The sequence below is a fragment of the Ammospiza caudacuta genome, chromosome 8 (genome assembly GCF_027887145.1).
Source record: "Ammospiza caudacuta isolate bAmmCau1 chromosome 8, bAmmCau1.pri, whole genome shotgun sequence".
NCBI lineage: Eukaryota > Metazoa > Chordata > Aves > Passeriformes > Passerellidae > Ammospiza > Ammospiza caudacuta.
Window position 1 is genome coordinate 43,874,728 of NC_080600.1, and position 22,923 is coordinate 43,897,650.

The 22,923-nt window shown below is 45.9% G+C and overlaps 1 protein-coding gene across 1 annotated transcript in view; it reads right to left on the reverse strand.

Annotated features, from left to right (window-relative positions):
- CCDC148 (coiled-coil domain containing 148) overlaps positions 1 to 22,923 on the reverse strand; it is a 36,737-nt gene that overhangs the window by 6,266 nt on the left and 7,548 nt on the right. Inside the window, exons 8-11 of the mRNA XM_058809855.1 lie at positions 17,824 to 17,962; positions 15,684 to 15,890; positions 1,403 to 1,543; positions 46 to 164 (exon numbers count right to left, since the gene is read on the reverse strand). Coding sequence (XP_058665838.1) covers positions 46 to 164; positions 1,403 to 1,543; positions 15,684 to 15,890; positions 17,824 to 17,962 — 606 coding nt within the window. The remainder of the gene's footprint in view (positions 1 to 45; positions 165 to 1,402; positions 1,544 to 15,683; positions 15,891 to 17,823; positions 17,963 to 22,923) is intronic.

Consider the following 22,923-nt stretch of genomic DNA (forward strand, 5'->3'; position numbering starts at 1 on the left):
AAGATCCTATTGATACTAAAGGTATTTACATTTCATTTCTTTTACCTTTCTCTGTCTTTGGCTGCTTGTTCAGCCATTAATTTTCTCAATTCCTCCAGTTGTTGTAGATCTCTCTCCTCCTGTTCTTGCCACTTGAGCTCTTTCTCAGCCCAGTATTTTTTCAGCTAGAGTTTGACAAAATACAGCAAACAAAATAACACTCATTCCAAAGCCCAGACAGTGAGAACAAAGCAAGAGAAGCATTAAGTTAGAGATTCCAATTTTGATCCTTTTAGAATAAAATTTCTATTTTAGAGCACTACAAGCTAACAGAATATTTACTAGGAGAGCAATAGGGTGTGGAGCTCCCACAACAAAAGTAGTAAAATCAGACTCTGAACACTAATTTGAATATATTTTGCCACCACAATTTGAAGACCACCACTACTATTCTGCTTGCATTCCCCAGAAAAGCAGTTGCAGTATAAGGTTATCAGCCTTTTTAAGGATCTGGGATGTAAAATACTCCAATGAAACATATGACTGCTGACCCCAAACAGCTGCTATTCCATCTGTGCATAGGCAGAGGGTTGCTCTCTCTAGACGTTACACATAGCTAGAGAAAAGTTTGCACAACCAGAATATTTACAGATAAAATGAATATTGGTGGTGGTTGGGTCAGCACTGGCTCCCTAAAGCTCTTCCTTCCCTGTGCTTTCAGAGCCACCTGCCACTACAATCACCATGTGTACAAAGGCAAATACACAGAACGAGCTGGAACAGAAAGAGGAGCAGCAGCAAAGCTACAGGTGACCTAAGCAGCAGCCGCCACTAAATGTGCCTCTGGACTCAGAGGTAAAAGCTCAGTGAAACAACCACATGGATTTCTGCCATATCCCTTAGGTAAAAAGGCCAACCCAAATTCTTGTGACACAGCTTGATTTTCTAAAGCATTACATTCACTAGAGTGCATTTCTGAGTTCCTGTTAGGCTGCATCCGAGCCATTTCCCAAGGAGTCAAAAGCCCTGGGAGCACTGTCCCCCAGGTGTGCCCTGCAGCTGTGCTGCGCTGCAGGCACGGTGCTGCCGGGCTCCCCTGCTGCATTGCAGCACACAGCTGCAGCACGGGCAGCCTCCCGGAGCTGCTCAAAGCACACACCTGTGCAGGCAGACTGCTGTGCCTCTGTGCTGCTCCTGTGACACTGTGACTTGTGAGAAATGCCACAGAGCAACATAACTGGTGTGCCAGACCAGGCAGCTTTAGAGCTGAAACGGACAGGAGAAAGACCTGACTAATCATTTGCCCATCTCTACATCAATACACAATACTTTACAAGAATACATGTGCTATCAGATCAGCTATAGATTTTAGAAGCAATGGTACACATTAATATATACAAAAATGTATAAAAGTTTCTCATACTTTCTCTTTATCCTGAGCTCTACGAATGGTTTCCTGTTCTCTCTGCAGCCTTTCTCTCTCATCTTCCTTTTCTTTTCTTCTGGCAGCTACAACAGCTTCTAGTTTAGCAGCTTCTTCCTGCTGTGCTTTCCACTGTAGAACCTGGAAGAAATAGTTGAAGAGACAGTCCTGCAGCAGACTGTGTAACACTGATCCTGCCAAGCTGAGACTGCAAAGGAAACTCATGTAATCCTCTTACAAAGTTTTATAATCTTATCAGCAGCACAACCATTTAGCAAGCATTACCTTTCTGCATGTTCGTGTGCAGCTCCCAACTGATAGCATAATATGCAATAAAGTCACATATGAAAAGGCTTTAGGCAAAATTGCTAAAACCATCTAAGGAACTCACATCTCCCTTCATCACTTAGAACCTGTGAAGGGATGGAGACCAAGAGACAGAGAGCAGAGTGCATTTGCAGCCCTCAGCACAGGCACTCCTGTAACAGCTCCCTGCTCACCCAGGGCTCACTGCAGGGACAGGGACCTCACCTCTGTCAGCACGGGTGGTGCAGCCCAGCCTGGGAGCCCTGCTCAGAGCCGTGGGGCCCTGCACATCCCCTTTCTATGGGAGGAGAGCCAGTGCTGCCAGCACAGCAGGACAGGGCCCTGCTCAGAGCCGTGGGGCCCTGCACATCCCCTCCTCTGTGGGAAGGGAGGCAGAGCTGCCCAGCACAGCAGGACAGGGCCCTGCTCAGAGACATGGGGCCCTGCACATCCCCTTTCTATGGGAGGAGAGCCAGTGCTGCCAGCACAGCAGGACAGGGCCCTGCTCAGAGCCGTGGGACCCTGCACATCCCCTTTCTATGGGAGGAGAGCCAGTGCTGCCAGCACAGAGCCATGGGACCCTGCACATCCCCTTTCTATGGGAGGAGAGCCAGTGCTGCCAGCACAGAGCCGTGGGGTCCTGCTCAGAGCTGTGGGACCCTGCACATCCCCTTTCTATGGGAGGAGAGCCAGTGCTGCCAGCACAGAGCCGTGGGGTCCTGCTCAGAGCTGTGGGACCCTGCACATCCCATTTCTATGGGAGGAGAGCCAGTGCTGCCAGCACAGCAGGACAGGGCCCTGCTCAGAGCCGTGGGACCCTGCACATCCACTTTCTATGGGAGGAGAGCCAGTGCTGCCAGCACAGCAGGACAGGGCCCTGCTCAGAGCCATGGGACCCTGCACATCCCCTTTCTATGGGAGGAGAGCCAGTGCTGCCAGCACAGCAGGACAGGGCCCTGCTCAGAGCCATGGGACCCTGCACATCCCCTTTCTATGGGAGGAGAGCCAGTGCTGCCAGCACAGCAGGACAGGGCCCTGCTCAGAGCCGTGGGACCCTGCACATCCACTTTCTATGGGAGGAGAGCCAGTGCTGCCCAGCACAGAGCCGTGGAGCCCTGCTCAGAGCCATGGGGTCCTGCACATCCCCTTTCTATGGGAGGAGAGCCAGTGCTGCCAGCACAGAGCTGTGGAGCCCTGCTCAGAGCCATGGAGTCCTGCACATCCCCTTTCTATGGGAGGAGAGCCAGTGCTGCCAGCACAGAGCCGTGGGACCCTGCACATCCCCTCCTCTGTGGGAAGGGAGGCAGAGCTGCCCAGCACAGCAGGACAGGGCCACGCTATTTCACCCCTTGTGCAGGGCCTGCCACACTTCCTAACAAGCCTACTGGGGTGGCACGGACCCCCCAGCCCAGCGTGCCAAAAACCCATTCCTGACACAACCCTGACTGTGCAGCTTGTCCCCATACCTGGCCAGGGACAGGGACTCCTCTGCAGTGTCCCGGCCAGCGTGGCCCCATCCACCTTGGGGCTCTCAGAGCAGTTGTGGGCTCATCTGTTTCACATTGCTTTCTACAGGATCAATGATGTCTCCTTTTTGTTGGCTTGCCAGCTCCTCTTGTAATGGATTTGTCAAGCACTAACAGAACTCTGCCTTCCTCTAAGGAGCAAGCATTGCAGCCATTTTTCAGCTGGTTTTCTACACTACAGCACTTTAATACAAAGATATGAAAATGCTTATAATTTTTCCACCTTTACTGCATTTCACTGGCTGTGTGTGCAGATTATTAATTCTTCTGGTTTGTGCTTATAAAAGACGTTCTGTTTAGAAATCCAGCACTCCCCGTGGTCCAAGGTTCTCAGAGAGCTGCATCTCTGAACAATGCCCTGCTTGTCATGCTTCTTGTTAAAATAACAATTATACTTTTTTCTTTGCAATACACTGAACAATGCTGTGGCTTCTCATGGAGTTCAGGCAAAGTGATAATATGAAAATAACCTGAAAATGCAGAGGGTGCAAAGAGGATGGAGCCAGGCTCTTCCAGAGGTGCCCAGTGATGGGGGAAAACAACAGGCACAGACTGAAACACCTGGAATTCCAATGCATTCATCACTTCCCTGCTGAGGGGCTGGGTGAACGCTGGAACACGCTGGCCAGGGGGGTTGTGGAGCTGTTTAAACTGGATTCCACGCAGTCACCAGCTGTACCTGACCCTGCTGGGCAGGGGTGACCGGGGTCGGGAGAGGTCCCTCAGCCTCTGCTGCAACACCCGGATCAGGCTTCCCACACACCTGAAACTTGTGACACCAGGGCTGTCAAAATTGAAATTTTCATGTAGCAATTTTGCCAGCAGTCTGCTCGTGCAGTTTAGTGGTTTAAAAATCTAAAATAAAATGCTAAATTGTCTCAGTTACCCTTCACTTGCCACGCTAATGAACTCAAAAAGAAATGCTTTGAAAATGAGTCAGAAGAACATGCAATCCCTTCTACCTTGCTTTTGAAACAGACTGAAGCAAAACCATATATAGAGAAAATATTTAGAATCTGACAACAAGTAAACAGTGAGTGAAATCTGCAAAAAGCATACTCAGATTGGAGCTGGGATAAGCTGCAAGAGCATTTGAAGGAGCTTTAAACTTCTGTAATAACAGCACAGATTTTCTCAACTGATATGAGGTAACAGATTATGTAACAAAAAAATTGCTTTTTGTAAGCCTGGATTTCCCTACATCCTGCTTCCCAGTCCTTTCAAATGCTCTGCAATGCTGAGGTCAATGCCACCGGGTGCAGTTCATGATGCAGCCTCAGTTCCCCCCATGTCTGAGATTTCTCCCAATCCTCTAGAGGTCTTCCCTGGACACTCATTTATCAATTGTTTGGTTGTTGGATTGGTTTGATTGCAGCCATTAGCATGGCGAGGCCATAAACTGGTCTCAACAAAAGCTGCATTTCCCTGATGCTGCAGGGGAGCCAGTGCGTGGAAATGCCCATGGAGGACAGAGCGAAGCCTGCAGGGAGCCTGGGACGGTGGCAAATGGCTGAAGGAAGCAACCCACACTGCAGCAGTGAGCAGACACAGACACTAATCTGTCCTGAGATCATCTCAAGCCTCCCCATTAACCCATTCATTGACAGCGCTCTGCACGGGGCATGCGACGCCCTGCCCTTGTGGTGTGCCACCACCACCTTCTGGGGCTGTTTCCATGCAGATCTTTCCTTACAGCCTTTGATCCAAGTCAGAAATCAATACTGGGGCACAACCTAGCTTTCTGACAGCTTATGTACAAACAAATGAGCACAACCAAGCACCAAATTCAGAACTTCACTAGGCTGACGAAGCATTAATCACACAGTAGCGTTCCCCAGACAGAAGAGATGGGCCAGTAACTCAGTGTGTATCTCCAACCCTACAATGCTCCCTACTCTGCCCTAAATCACTGCCAAAACATATATTTACTCAGGGGGTAGAACATGCTTTCCATTTTTCAAATTTCAATTCTGAATCTACTTTTTCATTTTTTAGTTAGGATTTCAAATGTATGAGCCTAAGGCCAATCAGAAAAATGGGTAACAAGGATACCAGAGGAGTTTCACTGTACCATACTTGTTCACAATACCCAGTTATTATTTTCTGTATTCAGCACATGAAATGAGTTTAGATTTATCCCTGCTCCCTCCGTGCCTTTTCATTAGGGCAAAATAAGAATAATTTCCTTTAAAAATTTTTTTAAAAATTCATAATTGTGACAAAAAAGGACATCATTCCAACAAAGCCCCCCCCAAACAAACAAACAAAAAACCAACAAAAAAAAACAAGGAACATTGGTAAAAACCAGAAAAGCAATACATGCAAAATATGTATAATATGTGACTGTGATTCTGTAGGCAGGCCTTATGCCATGACTTTTCCAGGAGCAAGAGTTGAAATCATATAGGATAAAATGTTCTTAACAGAGCAGAGGTAGAGTGAAGTGTAAGAAGTAACAAAACTTAGACATTAACCAGGTGATTCAAATACCAGCATATTTCACTTTTTAAACCACATTTGAACATTAAAATCCTCTGTGCTAGAGAGCAGTTCTATCTCACAGCCCCAGATCACTTTGTGCACCAGGCAGGGAAATGCACGCGCTCAGGAGGTGGCAGGAGGCTCCCAGACCAGTCCTGTGCATGCGGTGGCAGGTCAGAAACGAGGGTCAGGCAGGACAGAGCAGAGCCTGAGCTGCATTTCCCAGAGCATCCTGTGCATGTGGTGGCAGGTCAGAAGCGAGGGTCAGGCAGGACGGGGCTGGGCAGGCGCTGCAGGGAGGGAGCAGCTCCTCCCAGGGGCTCTGCTGCCCAGAGGGACCCCGGATGCTGAGCTCCCACAGCTGAGGGCTGCCAGCAAAGCCTGCTGCATTCACTGGGATTTCATCTCCAGAGGCAGGATCTGGAGAGCAAAAAACCTCCCAAACAATAATTCTGCTTCACTACAGCAGCAATCTGGCACCGCAGACTGCACCAAAAAAAATTAGCGTGTTCTTGATTGCATTCTTCCATTCCTATCAGTTCAAAATCACAAGGGTATATTTTACTGTGTCAACAGTAAATATTTTATTTAAATATTTTAAAAAATCCTAGTAGTTAAACTAATATTGAAAATACACTGAAACCTGGCTCTCCCATTGCCTGTTCCACAAAACTGTTTTCATTTCAGCAGTACAAGCACTGCCAACATTAGGTTCTGAAAGTTTTTAATTACAAATGGCATTTCAAGTACATTTCACAGTTCATGCATTATTAGAGGAGGTTTTGCCAAGTGAATTATTAAATTGCTCTGCTGAACAGAATGCATACACACCTTTTTTCAGTTCATTTTTTCAATATTGCACATTACAATAATGTAAAGTGCACTACAAACTAATTAAAGTAATAAATTAGTTCTTTCACTGTAACATCCGAATAGCAATAATGTATTTACCATTCACCTAATGTTATAGACACAACTCTTTTAAAGACAAAACAATGCAGAATACCACAGCACCATGGGAGGTTTCCCCTTGAAGCAGCAATGACTTTTTACAAACAGACACAAGGGGTGGCATCGAGCTGCTCAGCTGGGTACCAGGAGCACAGGGCAGCCAGCTGTGCTGGCAAAGGTCGAGCAGGGGCAGCCTCAGCTTTGGAAACAGAGGAAAATGTGCATGAGGAACCAAAAGGACACAAAATCCTGGGAGGAACGGTGTCAGAAATGATTGCCCAGAACTCAGAGCACTCTGCCACACAGACATACTAAGCTTGTAGAATCCAAGTTCTAAGCAAAAGTTCCCAATAACTGTGTGATAAAGCCAGTACTGTTTGTCATAAGTGAAGGCATAAAAGGAAATCCTCTGAGATCCCACTTTGATGTTTTCTAGCTCACTTTTTCAACCATATAAAATCACACAATCTAAATACTCTTCTAGTATCTCACAGAATTTAATTAATCTCTGAATCACTTCTGTTCATCTCTCCTTATTTATACTATGGTTTGCAGTTTTCGTTTTCTTCTTCAAATTGTTCACAACTGATTCTAAGAATCCCTGGGAAAAAAAAATTAGGGGGTCTCTTCAAGAAAAATAACTTCACAAGTGAAGATTCTACATGGTAGAAAAAAACCACAGAAAAGAAGAACCACAAAATTCGGCTAGCCATGGAAGCCCACAGCAGAACAGAGCCAGTCTGTTCATGGTGGGGTCACAGAAACACAACAGCTGCAGGTCAGGGCTGCATGGTCACAAACAGCACAATGGGATTACGAGACAACTAGAGATTCAAATACTATTTAAAGAATTCAGTATTTTAAAAAATCTCATGCATAAAAAAGAAAACACACAATGTGTCTCCCCACATTTGTGCCACAGTTCTCCCAGGTTGTTGTACAAAGCAGGTGGGAGATCCCAGTGAGCCAGAGGCACAAAGCACCATTCCATGTTTCCCAGTGGGGCCAGCATGGGCTGCCTGAGCCCAGTGTCAGGCTGTGCACAAAACCCATGCAAGTACCAAGCACGTTGCTGTTGGCTGTCAAAGCTCCCTGTCGGGCTACTGAAGGTGCCCTCGGAGCACAGCCCCAGCCCCGGCACAGCCCACGCAGGCAGGGAGGAGCGGGAATGAGCTGTGGCAAGGATGGGCTGCCTGCCCACGGCCCTGCTCAGTCACTCAGCTGCTCACTCCGCGCTCGGGAGAGCTGGCAGCCACGGCAGCCCCAAAGCACACTGAGGAACGGGCACGCTCACATAACCACGCTGATCCCCCGCCCAAACCAGCTCCAGCCTCTCCTCTCCTTCCTTTCCCTGCGTCACCACCTTCTCCTCTGCTCAGGGTCTTGCTGAATATAGAATCGAGAGTTATCCCATTTATGGCAAGTCAGAGATACCTCTTGGTTCTTCCAGATGGAAGCCACAAGGCACAGAGAGAGAAAAATGCCTCTCAATTGCAAATTTGGATTTAAACCACGTCAACTATGACATTTTTCCTTCACATTTTTAAAAGAAGGGCTGCAGCCAGAGAATAAGTTGGTGACCGAAGGAATTCTGTTTCTAGAGAAATGGCCACTTTAGAGCTATGCCTCTCTAGTGTGTTCTGAAAAAGAGAAAAAGCAAAGCAGATGTAAAAGGTGATTAAGTCATGAGAAGTCACATGCTGAAGAAACAGCAGGATTGCAACACCAGCCCTTCAGTAGGGATATTGCTCCCAGTCCAGTTCCTAAGGGACACATCATCAAACAAGGAAGATGATTTTGTTTAGATTTGGCAAGCTTTTTATTTCTCCACACAAGATCAATGCTTTTTATCTCCTCTAGAACTGGTCAAACTGAGATCACTACAAGATTAACATGGAAAACTTATTAAAAGGTGACTTGCAATGCCAGCAGTGCAGCCTCTTTACTTGCAAAGCAGTTCAGCCATTCATACTTCAGATGGAAGCAGCACATGCTGATCTGTGTCTCCTGCCTGAGCAACTCCCTGCCATTCTGACATGCACAAAAAAGAAAATACTTTTAAGAAAATGGGAGGGAAACATAGAAGAAAAAAAAGTTAAAGACCCAGCCTCCCATAAAAAAGTAAGGATTCAGTCAATTTCTCTCAAGAGTAATAGAAGTTAAACACATAAATCCCACTTGGGTTAATAGGATAATAAATCCCTTGGATTTAAATATTTTACAAACTAAACAGGAACATAGAAGTCTGTGTTACAAAACTAACCAGGTTTTTCAAGTCACCAACTGTATGGAAATGTCTATCCAACAACTACTAAAAAGTAGTGTACTTCTTATCGAAAAAAAGTGGTTTTTCAAAGGTACTTGCACTCACCCACAATTTCTCAATACAAACCCCAGTTCACCTGCTCAAACTCTTCCTTGTGTGCCAGGACTAGGAAGAGGGTGAGGGATGGATGTTGAAGCCATTCCCATCTGCAGGACAGAGCTGCTGCAGCTGGTCCTGAGCAGAGCGTGACCCTGCCAGGACCTGCCCAGTGCTGGACTCACACGCAGGGTTTGGGCAAACAGGGCATTGGGGGGCACTGGGCCTGCTGGCAGCACGTACCAGGGAGCAGCAGCCTCAGTGCTGGGCACTCACACACCCAGGGTTTGGGCAAACAGGGCATTGGGGGGCACTGGGCCTGCTGGCAGCACGTGCCAAGGAGCAGCAGCCTCAGCGCTGGGCACTCACACACCCAGGGTTTGGGCAAACAGGGCATTGGGGGGCACTGGGCCTGCTGGCAGCTGATGCCAAGGAGCAGCAGCCTCAGCGCTGGGCACTCACACACCCAGGGTTTGGGCAAACAGGGATTGGGGGGCACTGGGCCTGCTGGCAGCACGTACCAGGGAGCAGCAGCCTCAGCGCTGGGCACACGCAGCCCCCCAGCCCTGGGGAGGGCTCTGTGCACCCCACAGGTTTCACATCTCCAGGCAGGAGTTGCCTCCCAAGGCTTTAGAAGCCACAAGCAAATTGTGTCCCAACAAAGCTGACATTGCCAAGGAAACTGGGATGTATGGGAGACCTGCTACTGATGTGTAATTGTGTTAACTGATAATAATAAAAAAAGACTTGCACTATTCAAAGCCACCACACGCTGAAATATAAAATATTAACAGTGTTATTTCTAGAAATACAATAAGAATAGGAAGTGTATGCGTGTATTCCTAAATGGAAAGCTAACGAGATGGGTGCCTCAGGGTGTGAATACTAGAGGTTATAAAAGGGAAAAAATTAAAGTGTATATTAAGAACAGTTCCCTGGAGTCTGAAATATTACAGGGCAAGGGGAGTTCATCCAAACAATATGAAAAAGCCATCTTTTTTTAAATTTAGAGAGTCCTTTTTTAAAAGCATGGTACATATCATTTTTCTTTTCTCAGGTGTCAGTAACCTCCTGAACTGCCACAAAGCTTTTAAAAAGCCAGTATGTCAGGGTCTGCAGAAGGAGGTGGGAGAAGTTCAGATTTGCTCAGGGGCTCCACGCGAGATATCCCCAGCGCAGCGAGAGCCGCTGCTGTTCTGTTGCGCTGCTGACGGCAGAGGCGCAGAGATGCGCTGCTGCCTGCGCTCTGCGCTCAATGCCGCTCACAGCATTGCAACCCCCGCAGCGAATGCACGCCCTGCTGCCCGTGGAGGGGCTGTCCCCACCCTGCTCCCTCTCTCCGGGAGCACAGCCCAGCTCTCCTGCCCTGGCAGAGAACTCGTGTTCTGTGTCACCGGACAGAGCCCCGACACCACGCAGCAGAGGGAAGCTCTGGCACCCACGTGGCCAACAACAAACTCGTCTGGTATTAACAGCTGCGGTAGGAAGACTCCAGTAACTTTCAGCTCTAAAAATCTGCCCCTTCCTCCCTAAACTGGGGATTCTTCAAGCCTGAAAACCTCTGAACAGCACCTGGAACCACATCCCAACTCCACAGGGTCCTGAATGACAAACAATAAATGGTAAAAACTAACAATTTCTGCATCTGACTGGCCTGCACAAGACCTACAAGAAGAATTAGAGCAGCATTAGAGCATTTGGCAGTAGGATAATTAAGAAATAATACATTTACAAGTTTGCTAGTCTCAGAGGATAATCTCATTCTGGCTGTGGGTAGAAAAACAATGGAGGTTCACATCCCTAATAGATTTTTGACGATCCTTGTGCTCCACAGGCTACCTCTAAGAGGTTAAAAAAATAAATACCAGAGAAGTGGTTAAAAGTAACTGTTTTGATCATTAACAGAATATTGTCTTCAGTTACATAAGTGTTTAAATCTGAAAAAGGGATATGAAAGAAAAGCACTTGAGCACAGCCCTCACGACCTGAGGAGGAACACCAGGTACCAAATTCAGTGAGGAAACTGGTCACAAGGGCTGGGAGCAGGACTGGTAAAACTTGGGATCCAGAACAGGAGCAGTGCCAATTCCCTGGGGCTGACAGCACGTCACATCAGCTTTGCTCAAGGCAGTGCATGAACAGTTTATTTCTCACTGCTTGTCCTTGTAGTTCCTCTCTTTCCTCATCCAGCATTATTGGGAACACCCTCCTGTTCTTGACAATGGGAATGTCAACATTTTATTAACATGTGTAAATATTATACAGGCTTAAATATTCACACATGCATAACCTTAAGTAGGCTGCATTTCTATTTACAACTACTTATTTAAATTGCTTCCTTTAGATAGAGAATTCTCCCTTCTAGACCCATTGAGTTCTCATATGGATGAGAGTTCCTTTGATCATTAACAACTGCAAAATTTTGGTGCAGCTTTGCTTGCCTGAGGCGCCACTTTGCTCACTGAAGATCATTCTAGGAAAACACTGTGGGCAAGAGTGTCTGCTTGTCTGGTTATCCATCCTCCAGCAACTTTAGGTGTCAGTGGGCAATTTCAGCTAGATTTGAGAGAGAGGTGCTTGTCTCAAACACACCCCAGCTCCCACCAGCACACAGGGAGCTGGGCAGGTTACACCCAGGCTGAGGCCCTGCGTGCTCCTCTGAGCTGTTCTGGGTTGTTTCAGTCCCTGGTCTCCTCCCACGCAGTGCCCTGAGCCCCTGCTCCCAAAAGCCTCAATTCAAGCCCAGGGATGGGGCACGAAGCTGTGACCGTGTCCGTGGGGGAACGCAAAGGAACCCACTCGGAGCTGGGCAAACTGCCCTCAGCAGCTTCCCAGGAGCGCAGGGCTCCGTGGGCACCCAGCCCTGCCCGGGCAAACACCAGAAACAGTGGGAGGAGATTAACAGGAGACAGATCAGGAGTAACAACATCATGTGATGGAACACAGGTACAGCCAAACAGGGGGGAAAGACTGCTGGAAGGGCAAGCAAGGCAAACGTGCAGAGACAGCCTCTGCAGGTGCTTCACATGTACTGTGCACGAGCTTGGTCTGACCCAAAAGACACAACAGGTCAGTGCTGTGCTGACCTCAGACTATTAAATACAGGTCTATTAGGTCTGGATTGAAAACTTTAATTAGAGTCAGAGCTGGCTCATCTTTGAGTGTTAGAGTCTTAGACACTTGCTCACATTCATTTTGGAGAAACACTGTAGCATCCTGTATCTCTTCAGTTCACCACAAACATGAGTAGCTATATTTAAAATTTAGGTTATTATAACTTCCTTGTATTCTTTATGTCCAACAAATGAATGGGTCAACTCAGTGGTGAACAGACAACACTTCTGAAAAAGAAAACCATTCTTTTAAGTGCCTTACTATTCAAATATTTATTCTTTTACAAAGTTTCCTTCAAAATGACTGGTTTGAAGTCAAAGCACTGGATCTGATACCTCTGGATTTTTTTAACATTCAGTTGTAATACTTCAATGTTGATCTGCTCTGATAGTCACAGCATTTAAACCAGTGACTTGACTACATGCTGAATAGGGAATTTTTTTTTTCCCTAAGTTTATTGTCACATCCTTTCTTACAATACAGGAAGGAAGAAGGAAAGCAATTTGCAAAATGTTTTATACAATTTGCAATAGCCCTGTTAATGCCACCTAATGCTTTTCTTTTTGAAATTATTTTATCATAGTTTCTGCCAGGATACAAAATACAAGAGCTGCTCTCCCAAACTACACAATGTGCTGCAAGAGATTTTAGCATTGGAGTGGGGATTAATCCTGGAGCACAAAACGAGGGAAAGAAGAGATTTAAAGGCAAGCAGGCGCACAAGATTTGTGCTGAGGAAGAAAAAGCGTCCCCTAAGCAGCACACACAGGGGATCCAACTGCCCTAAGCTCTGCTGCTGTAGGTCTTCCCTCTAGCCTTCTTTTAAAACCATTTTCTATGAAGATGGAAAGTATCAGATTACAAATATTTTAAGACAGAGTTAGTAGAAAAATAATGTTTGGAATGCATGCAGACACCTCAACTGAATTTGTGTTGTAGTACAGCAAGTTCTTCAAACCCCAGCTGTGAGGCAGCACCTCCTAAGCTCTGGAAAGATCACTCCTCACTTCGTGCCTTACCTGCCTTGCAACATGCAAAAATTTGCCTCTCTGTGTTGTTTAGGAAAAGGAATTTTACAGAGACTGAATTTGTTTTACACGGTGTCTGCTCCAGAAGCCTGGGGGGATCAGATCCCCACAGCTCAAAGCACACCAGATCTGAGTGACTCTTGATCACTCAAAGTGTGACCCCTCAGGGTTTGCTTTATTTTCCCATGAAAAACAAAGACATGTACCAGGCACATTTACTCTTTAGGAATATACAGCGTAACCTCCCCAGCATTGTCCATTTCACATTTTATTTCCTTCAGATGGCTACCATATGGCCCTCGTGATTTATTTCACCTGAGCTTCTTCAGTTGTTCCAAATTCCCTCCTTTGGGACTATGATTTCTGTTAGGACACACATTGATCTTCCGTGAGATGGAACATGGAAGAAAAATTTCAAAGTCCTTTCCCCAAGTAAAAACTGCTATAAATATTAATTTAACTTCTCTGCTGCTTTATTTTTTAATTATCCCTCCTTGTCAGTAACAAGGCCTGGAGTCTCACCAATGGTATAGGTGCTTCTAGTGCATTTAAAACAGCTTTAAATCATGTATTCTTTAGTCAGTCTGCTGCCCCTTTGGTTTGTTGTTGCCAGAGGAAGGGAACTGTGTAAAAGCTGGGTGGTATTGTGTGGTTATTGCAGTAACCAAAGCAGTGCACAGCCTGTCAGATAGTGCACCTCTTTCTGTGTGTGTGCCATCGTTCCTTTCACAGATGGGGCCAGCAGAAAAGCTGTGGCTCTCTGCAAGCTGCTGCTGTACTGGAGGAGGTTTCTGTCCCTCTCAGTCACACCCAGGGTTTGCTGACAGATAAATCATTATTACAGCACCTGCACCGCCCCTCTGGCAGGGGAGACAGGGAACATTTCCTGATGTGAAACTGCCTGAAGCACCAAATGCCAACCAATGGTCAAAAAGAAAAGGTGGAAGAACAGCCCTAATCCCTGATTTCCAGTTCCACACTCTTTCCCTCAGAGACAGACTCGCTATTTACCCATCTTATGGATCTCTCTCAGGATGGGTTTTACCTGTGTGAATTGGTGCTGGACTGAGTTCCCTTTTACCAGCAGCTGCTTTCCATGTCCAGCACTCTGTAGTTGTAAAGTTCAGAAGTGAAAAGACAAGTCCGTAACATGAACTATAACTGGGCAAACTATGAGTTTTCAAATGCATATCCTCATCAAACCAAAACAGAAGCCATGGATACACTGAGAATCATTTCTCTGAAAATGAGTGAGCTCTGTGCCCAAGCTCAGCTTCCGCCCTGCAGCCCTTTCAGTTGTGGAGCTGATCAAAACAAGGTCACAATGATATCCTCCTCTAATGAAAGAAATGTTCCTTTTCCATTCCTCTTCTCTGGGAAACAGGCGAGTTGGTTTTGTTCAAACGTTCAACATTTTAATGAAGATCCCTTTGAATTCACCCTTGAAAAGTGTAGGCCTAATAAGTTTAAGTTTCAAACAGTTCCTGGAAACAGGAGGTCAGAATCCAAAAATCTTTCAGACAATGTCAGTGCACCTGTGAGAATCTTACACAGAGACAACAAAGTACTCCAAAACCAGCCTGTTACTTCTTGTGTGGAAGAAAAGTAAAAGAAACAAAGGGGGAAAAGTGGCTCATATTCACAGTTCTGGAATAATTGGCCCTTCCATCTCTGGTTGTGCAGGTAAGAGACACAAAGCATTCCAGAAAGGAAGGCCTGGGTAAAGAATCACCAAACATCCCCTCAGCTCCAGAGAGCCACCCCTTCCTGCCCCTGGCCCGAGGCAGGGCTGACACAGGAGTCAGAGCAGGGTGCTCCCCACTTAGTCATGCCCACACAGTTTCTAACCCCAAAGTGTTTAGATTCAAAGCTTCCTACGCCAGACAGCTCCAGAACACAAGACAGAAGGGCTTTTGTGTTATTGCTAACTAAAAACTAGCATCAACATCAAAATCCTGCCTCACAGAACAGGTTTTACCATGCTTTCCTTCTAGTAGGAAACCTGAATCAAGTGCTTAGTATTTCACTGAGAAGTGAGGGCACAGCAGAGAGAATATTGGTAAAGTGAGAATAACACATCATGCATGCTCTCAGATGTTCATTTCTGTGCGAGTCAAAAATCACAGAGAGCAGTTTAAACAAATCTTAACATGCCTCATGCCCAGAAATGGGATTCCTCCTACAAACACCTTAGGCATAAATATCACAACATCTTCCTCTTGTGTCCAGTCTCCTCCCACTTTACTCTATTCACTTACCAAAACCACACAGGTATTTTTATCTTTTTCACCTCTTACCACATTAAATCAGAATATCGTGAACCTCCTATAACAAGGCCAAACAAGTTATGGGATCCATTGTTTCATGTCTTAAATAGCATTCTTAGAAAAGCCCAGAAGGACAGACAGATACCCATTATTTACCTGAAAACAGATTTGTGCTAATGTAAAAAACTTCATTTTGAATGCATCTGTCGGGTACAGATTTGGTGATGGATTTATTACCGAACGTACCTTTGCTTTCAGATCAGCACAGATCTCCAGCTGCTTTTGCCTGGAGTCAGCCAGCAGCACGTGTGCCTCGTGAGCAGCAGCAGCCTCAGCAGCAGCAGCCAGGGCCCTGAGGACAAAGGCTCTCCTGAGCTGAGCCCAGGCTGACAGCAGGGCTCTGCGCTGGCTCCTGATGGAGAGGTAGTGATCCCGAGCCTTCTCGTGAGCTACCTGAAAGGATTAAAAGTTATTTGTTAACAAAATTGTAATTCTAGACATTCTTCCAAACCTGGCTGTAACTGATTTAGGTCTTGTATGCCCAATATTCCCACGGGATCCAGGGCACTGTGCCAGGGATGTCACCATGTCCTGCTGTCCTGGGCAGTGACACCCTCCAGCACCACAGCATCCCCCTGGCCCCCTGCTCTCTGTTCAGCTGCTCTTTTGCAAGGGGAATAAATGAAATGCAATGGTCCCTCCCTGCCCTGAAGGACATAACATATAAGCAGGTCCTTCAATATTTCTCCAGAGATATTGAGCACTTCCAGCAAGATGAGGCTTTTCCTATCAAATTCTGATCTGCAGAGAAACAGGACACAATAACAGCCATTGTACAAAAGCAGTACAGGGGGGAATCAGCTTCACTTCTTTCCTAGCAGGAAGTTTGGAAATAAAAGCTTAGTTGGCCAAGCAGCACAGTGCCACCACCTAGCAAAAACTGCAGTGTTTAATCCAAAATCCACTTGCTTTGGCCTAATTCAGTGAGGTTCATGGGGATATTCAAGGTTCAAGGCCTTGATGGAAGCAGTACCAAGTAAGGCTGATAGAATGAGGCAGCAGAGTCTTGAACCTGTCTTATATCCCCAAAATATATAGGGATGAGTGAGATTCTAGAGATGGCTGGCTCTCTCAGGTGCCAAGGGGACCATCCCAGATGCTGATTCCAGGCTCTGGCAGGGAGCAGGGGATGCTGACTCACTCACAGACATTCCTATCAGCTCCTGGCTGGCTGAAGCTGCTCCTCGAGCTTCCCAGGGCCAAAGCTCAGCGCTGTGCCTCAGCAGCTCCCACATCTCAGGCTCCTGCAGCCAGACCCTCCTGAGCAGGGCAGGGGCTGGAGTCTGCTCCTCCAAACACAGAGCTCTGCCAGGATCAGCTCTGAGTGCCCTCATCACTCTGCATGGGGGAAGGAGGCGAGGAAGGCTCCAGGCTGCTGTTCCGGTGTGACACAAACACCTTCTAAGAACAGTGGTTTAACATTTTCCATAGTCATCATGCTGATACACACACCAAGACACATCAGCTCAATGAAGAATTATGTTTTTAAATTTTAGATGAACCTTCCAAGGTGTAGGGAGACCCTTTAATGGTGTCTGTGCTTACAACATACCTGCATTGTCCAAAGCACACGACTATTCAGCCCTATTCAGGCCAGGGCAAAATGTCTGAAATCCACAAGAACTTTATTTTTAGTCAAACTCTGGCTAATTAGCAGTATCACTTCACTGTCATTCCTTTGCACTAGACATCCCTCAAACACAGGGAAGTAAAAGGTCTAAAAATACAGACAGAGATAAGAAAAGCCTCCTACTTTCCTTATGACATCCTGAAATGTTCTGGCCTTGAAATAGGTTTCTCAATTAGCGGCTATGTGCTTATTCACTGTGGAGTGCAAGAGGAATCAGCAATCAATTTGAAAACATTATGTATATAAAAATAGCCTCTCCCTTAGAGTGGGAGATAACTTTCTACTCTTCCTGCTATATATGTGCCACAGAACAATTAAAATAACTATTCCAAGACAGTGCAACAAAGCTTTACATCCTCACGAAAAAAAAAAAAACACCAAGAGAAGCAGAGTGGCATAACACAGCTATAAAACTGTACAGCAGAAACAATGCTAACAAATTATTTTTGTGAGTTTGGCCTTAAGACTATGTGGAACTAAAAAATCTGCCCAGGAGTTGTTTTGAAGAGATGATAAGTTTTAAAATTCCTGCATTTTAAAACCAGGGATGTTTCTTGTTTACTGTGCACAATAAAATTTATAATTAAGAAATTTTAACATGAAAAAATTTCAATAAACATACATTCTTTAATACAACCATTCACTACATAGTTTAAGAATGTGCATATTTGAATGAATAGGTAAGCCAGCACTGACCAGCTCCTGCCTGGATTTGTGGGGAAGGTGCCTCTGCAGCATATCCAGGTACAAAGTCCTCCTCCTCTGCAGATCGCTTGGGTACTGATTGATAACAGTCTGGAAAACCCACTGATCTTCTTCCTTCCAGTCACTGTTCCTACAGAACACAAAACAATGCATCCCAGTCTAAATTAACCGCTGAAAAGGAGGAGTTTGGTTCTGGAGAGCCCAGTCCCGAGCAGGCTCACAGTCCTGGTGCTGTAAACTGGAGCTGGGTTAGAGGTGAATAAATGGGATTAATGAAATAAAGCAAACATGCATTGCTTTGCTGATATGACACCGTGTCATCAGTTGAGTGAATTGCTCTGTTTCTAATCTGGCTTTTTACTGGGGAATGTCACTGTGTTTCTCAAACATGCCACATAATTGGACAATCAGTGACCCCACAGGGAAAATACAGCGTAAAAAGAACAAGATGATCAGACTCCACCACTGAGCACTAAATAAATGATGAAAAGGGAATGGATGAAGTGATAATCCTTGCACACAGCTAAATGAGGATCTAGTTTACCAAACTCCAAACAGCCATAAACTCATCAGCAAGGCAAAAGAGTCACCATTTTTAGACTAGGATCTGTAGTAATCAGCTTGCATGCCTCTGTCTCAGAAAATGAGGGGAACAAAAAGGAACATCCATCTGAAAGAATACCATCGGCTGGGATGTAGATTTTTAGCCTCAATCTGAACTCTTGGCCCTGAAGGGATTAATGTCAGGCTGTCATTGTCAGCATTAACATCCAAGCAGCAACACTGAGTCAGACCAAAAGGTCTCTCTAGCCCAGTGACCTCGTTTCAGAAGTGACTAAGAGCCCAGGGATAATTAAAAGGCAATCATGAGACTCTACCCACCCCCCAAATTGCTGCTGCCTCCAGCTGCTGCAGTTCCTGGGCTCCCAGGCCAGCAGCCCTGTCTCAATGTTCCATAGCACTGCATGCAGTGAGGCATTGGAACAGCCTTATCTTTATGCAGGCTGAAAGAACAGGTGCTTCAAAAAGGGAATTTTTGTGAGAAACCTCACAGGTAATTAACATTAAGCTAGACACCATGATCTACCACTAAATAAATCAGCAATCCTCCCCTGTGAGTCCTGACACACCTCAGTATGAGGTGACACACCTCAGTACGGTGGCACCTGAACGTGCCACTTCAGCGACAGCAGGGAGACAGTTCTAAGAGCTGAGATTCGGCTTTGTAACGCTTTACTCTGGATATTTGTGCCCATGTGGGCTGGTGAACAGACAGATCTGCCTGCAGAGAGGAGGAGTGAGGCAGGGTGGGACCCCTCCTGGTCAGGGATCACTGAGAGCAGGGAGCAGCCCCAGCCCCCGGGCAGCTCCTCCCTGCCACAGCTGCACTGCTCCTGCCACCCTGCAGCGCTGTCAGCTCCTGTTCGTTTATATTCCTCTAATGCCAGCCAGCCAAACCTCTGCACTGCTCACAACAAGGACAAGGTTTTCTGGGAGATCCTTTGGGGAGCAATCAGCTGGAGAGAGAGCTACAAGTGGTTTATTGTAAGTAGGGACAAACTGACTGCCAACGCCTCGGTTTGTCAGCTGTGCCAGAATTTGTCAGCTGTGCTGAGATTTTGTCAGCTGCTTGTAGAAAAATAGTGGAAAAAAAAAAACCAACCAAAAAAACCCAAAACAGCATGACCCAGCCCAGCATATTCATACCCACCAAACACACGGAGAATTTCAACATTTCCTGCTGAATGAATCTGAGATGTCACCTCACTTACACTTCTGTAAAATTCCAGAAAGGAATATCTCATCTAAAACAAGTCTGAAAGTGCCAACACATTTGACATGAATATTTAAGGTATTATCAAGTTTCTGCACTGTCAAGATATTGACAAACATTTGCCAGGCTGAACACCTGACCCAAATTTTAAATGTAGAGCTTGATTTTCTTGTATGCAGCATTGTAGCAGAGCACAGCACAATCTCTGTTTGTTTCGGAGCTGAAACACAGCAATTGTCTCACCCGCACAGCCCGAGGCAGCTGCTTCCTTTGGAACAGATTTAGCCGGCACTAATCCCTGGTTTGCACACTCCAAGGAATACAAACGGCTCCAGGGCAGCTCCCTCTCCCCGCTGCAACCCCGCACATCCCGCGCTGCGGCACCGGCACCGGGGACCGGCACCGCGGCCACCGGCGGGCACACACAGGGCCGCGGCGACAGAGTGCCACCATGCCACCACACACAGGGCCACCATGCCACCACACACAGGGCCACGGCGACAGAGTGCCACCATGCCACCACACACAGGGCCACCGCGACAGGGTGCCACCATGCCACCACACAGTGCCACAATGCCACCACACACAGGGCCACCGCAACAGAGTGCCACTGCATCACCACACACGCAGTGCCACCATGCCACCCTGACACACAGTGCCACCACACAGACCACACAGTGCCACCATGACCCACACAGTGCTACCGTGCCACCATGCCACCACATACACAGTGCCACCATGCCACCACACATACACAATGCCACCGTGACACTACACACACAGTGCCACCATGCCAGAGTGCCACCGTGCCACCAGGTGAGAAGCCCAGCCCCTGCTGTCACTGCAGCACAAACAGCCCCCGCAGGGGCCTGGAAGAGGAATCCACCCTGAATCTGCTCCGCTCTGTCCTGCTGTCCCGTTCCTTTGAAAGGATGCTGCACAGGATGCAGTGCTGAACCTGCAATGCTCCAGTCATCCTTCAGTCATTTAAATAATTCAGACACCCTTGAAAATTGTGGAAAAAAATATAATAGTGCTTAAAGAATCATTCTAACATGCATCAGTCCAAGCTCACAATTTGTGGAATAGCTCACGACCTGGGTATTTCCCAAGCACAAACATTTGTGTTTCAGCAACATAAAAAAAAAATTAAATTAGATTATAAAATATTGTAATCTTGTATAAGGCTTGAAATCAAACCCAAGCTCTTCTTCCATTTCTAAAAGCAATGACTACTGCAATGTGCATTCTAGTGTGAATGAAAATCACACAGAATAAACCAGACCAGAATATTATCTCATTCTAAAATTTCTGGTTTGAACATTTTATGTACATTTTCCAAATTCTCTGTTCCAGACAGTCTGAAGTGTTAAAAAAAGGGGATGTGCAATGCTAGAGTAGTATTAACTGAAGGTTTCTTTACTGTACAATCAACATATGATGGCAGAGGAAGTGAAGTGGCCAAGTGACCCAGCTGAAGTGACCCAGCTATTGTGTTGTCATAGAATCATGTGCTACTGAGCAACTTCTCAAATGACAAAAATAAGAAAAGAATGCATTGCAGGAGGATGCGTGGCCTCTCTGGGTACAGAGCAGCGGCAGGAGCTGCAAAGGCTTTCCTAAGGCTGAATTAACCACAAGAGCACAGGGGTACACACCAAGGTCAAGGGGCTGTCACTCCAATATCTGTGCCAGCTGGATCACAGTTAGCATGATGAATTATACAATACTTCAATCACAAGGCTGCATCTTTGCAAACTCATAGGATATCTCCATGCAAATTAGCCAATATAAATGTAAGAAGCGAGTTGAGTTTTACAAATTCATACCTTGGAAGCAAGCAATACTATAAGAACAAAGTCTTTCTTGTTTTAAAATTGAAAACTAATTTTTACTCCTGTTGTGGATAAAATCACTTGAACATAAATGAGCAACACATTAAAAATTTGGAGACCAGAAGGCAAACAAAAGTCCAAGGTCTAGTTTTAAATCAAATGCCTGATGGATGATTGCTGGTGGTTCGTTTATGATTCCCTCCATTTCCAGTTCTCAGGGCTGGCCCAAGCTGGGTCTGTGTCCCTGCAGCCTCTCACAGATTCCTGCCCCACCACCTGCACGTCCCCCAGCCCCATCCACTGCATTTCTCCCCTCTAGGGATCACACCTCCCTCCTGGCAAGCGCCACTGCACATGTGTTCAGGCTACCACTGATTTTCTTTCATTGCAGATATGGTATTTTATCTTTAAATCCTGATATTATTTAATTATTGGTGAAAAATTAACTGACTCCAGACCTCAACTCACACCTGGCCTATGATCACTGAAAATACTATGGCAGATATTTCAACCATTTTCAGAAATTCTGTTGTCTATATCCACATCTGTCTATTGTTCAGTAGCACACATGCTGTGTGAGTCAAGGATTTTAATTTATGAATTTTCACCAAAGTTGTGTTCATCATGAACTTTGACACAAATTTGATTAAAACTGCGAGAAAGACTTTGTACATATTTACTGATTTAGCATTTGCCACAGATTTTCTTATTGAGGTTGTTAGAACTTCTTCTGTAAGAGAAACTATAACAAAATATCAGAGAGAGCAGCAAAAGAACTGCCTAAATTTGCCATTTGTGGCTCCATAAATCAAAACAATTTTCAATAAGCATCATGTCCTAACTGCTAGGATGCTCCAGTAATAACATGTATGTTTCAGGTACCACAAGAACACAGAATATTTGTACAATCTGTACATAAGATAAGTAGATCATACCATCTCTTTCTATGGCAGCCAGCATCTTCAGCCTGTTTCAGCACACCAGACTCATTCAGCAGCAGGGACAGAACAAACACTGCACTGTATGTGTACACAGAAAACCGATTTGGAAGCAACAGGAGATTGTTCTACCAAAGAAATTCAGGGACCTTCCTGTTCCCCCCGGTTTCTCCTGCCCAGAATTCAAACCACTCCACTGGCCGACCCCCTCTTAGTCATTTGACAGCCTGAAGCCATCCAAAGGAATATCAGGGATGGCAAAAACAAAGGCCACGCAATGCCTGCAACTCAGGACCTGCTGGCCTCTAGACAGCCTCAGCAGGAAGGCTAAGCTTTATATTATTAATACACAGGTTTATTACACTTCTACATCACTATGAAGACTGCTCTTTCAATAAACACTTCCATTTACAGAAAAATCTCTCCTCCTTTTGGTTATCTGAATCAGAGCTATATACATATTTTGTATTTCTTTGTGATGACAATTAATGCAGAGATCCAAAATTTGTGATAACATTGGACCTTTTTATCTGCTTGATAGATA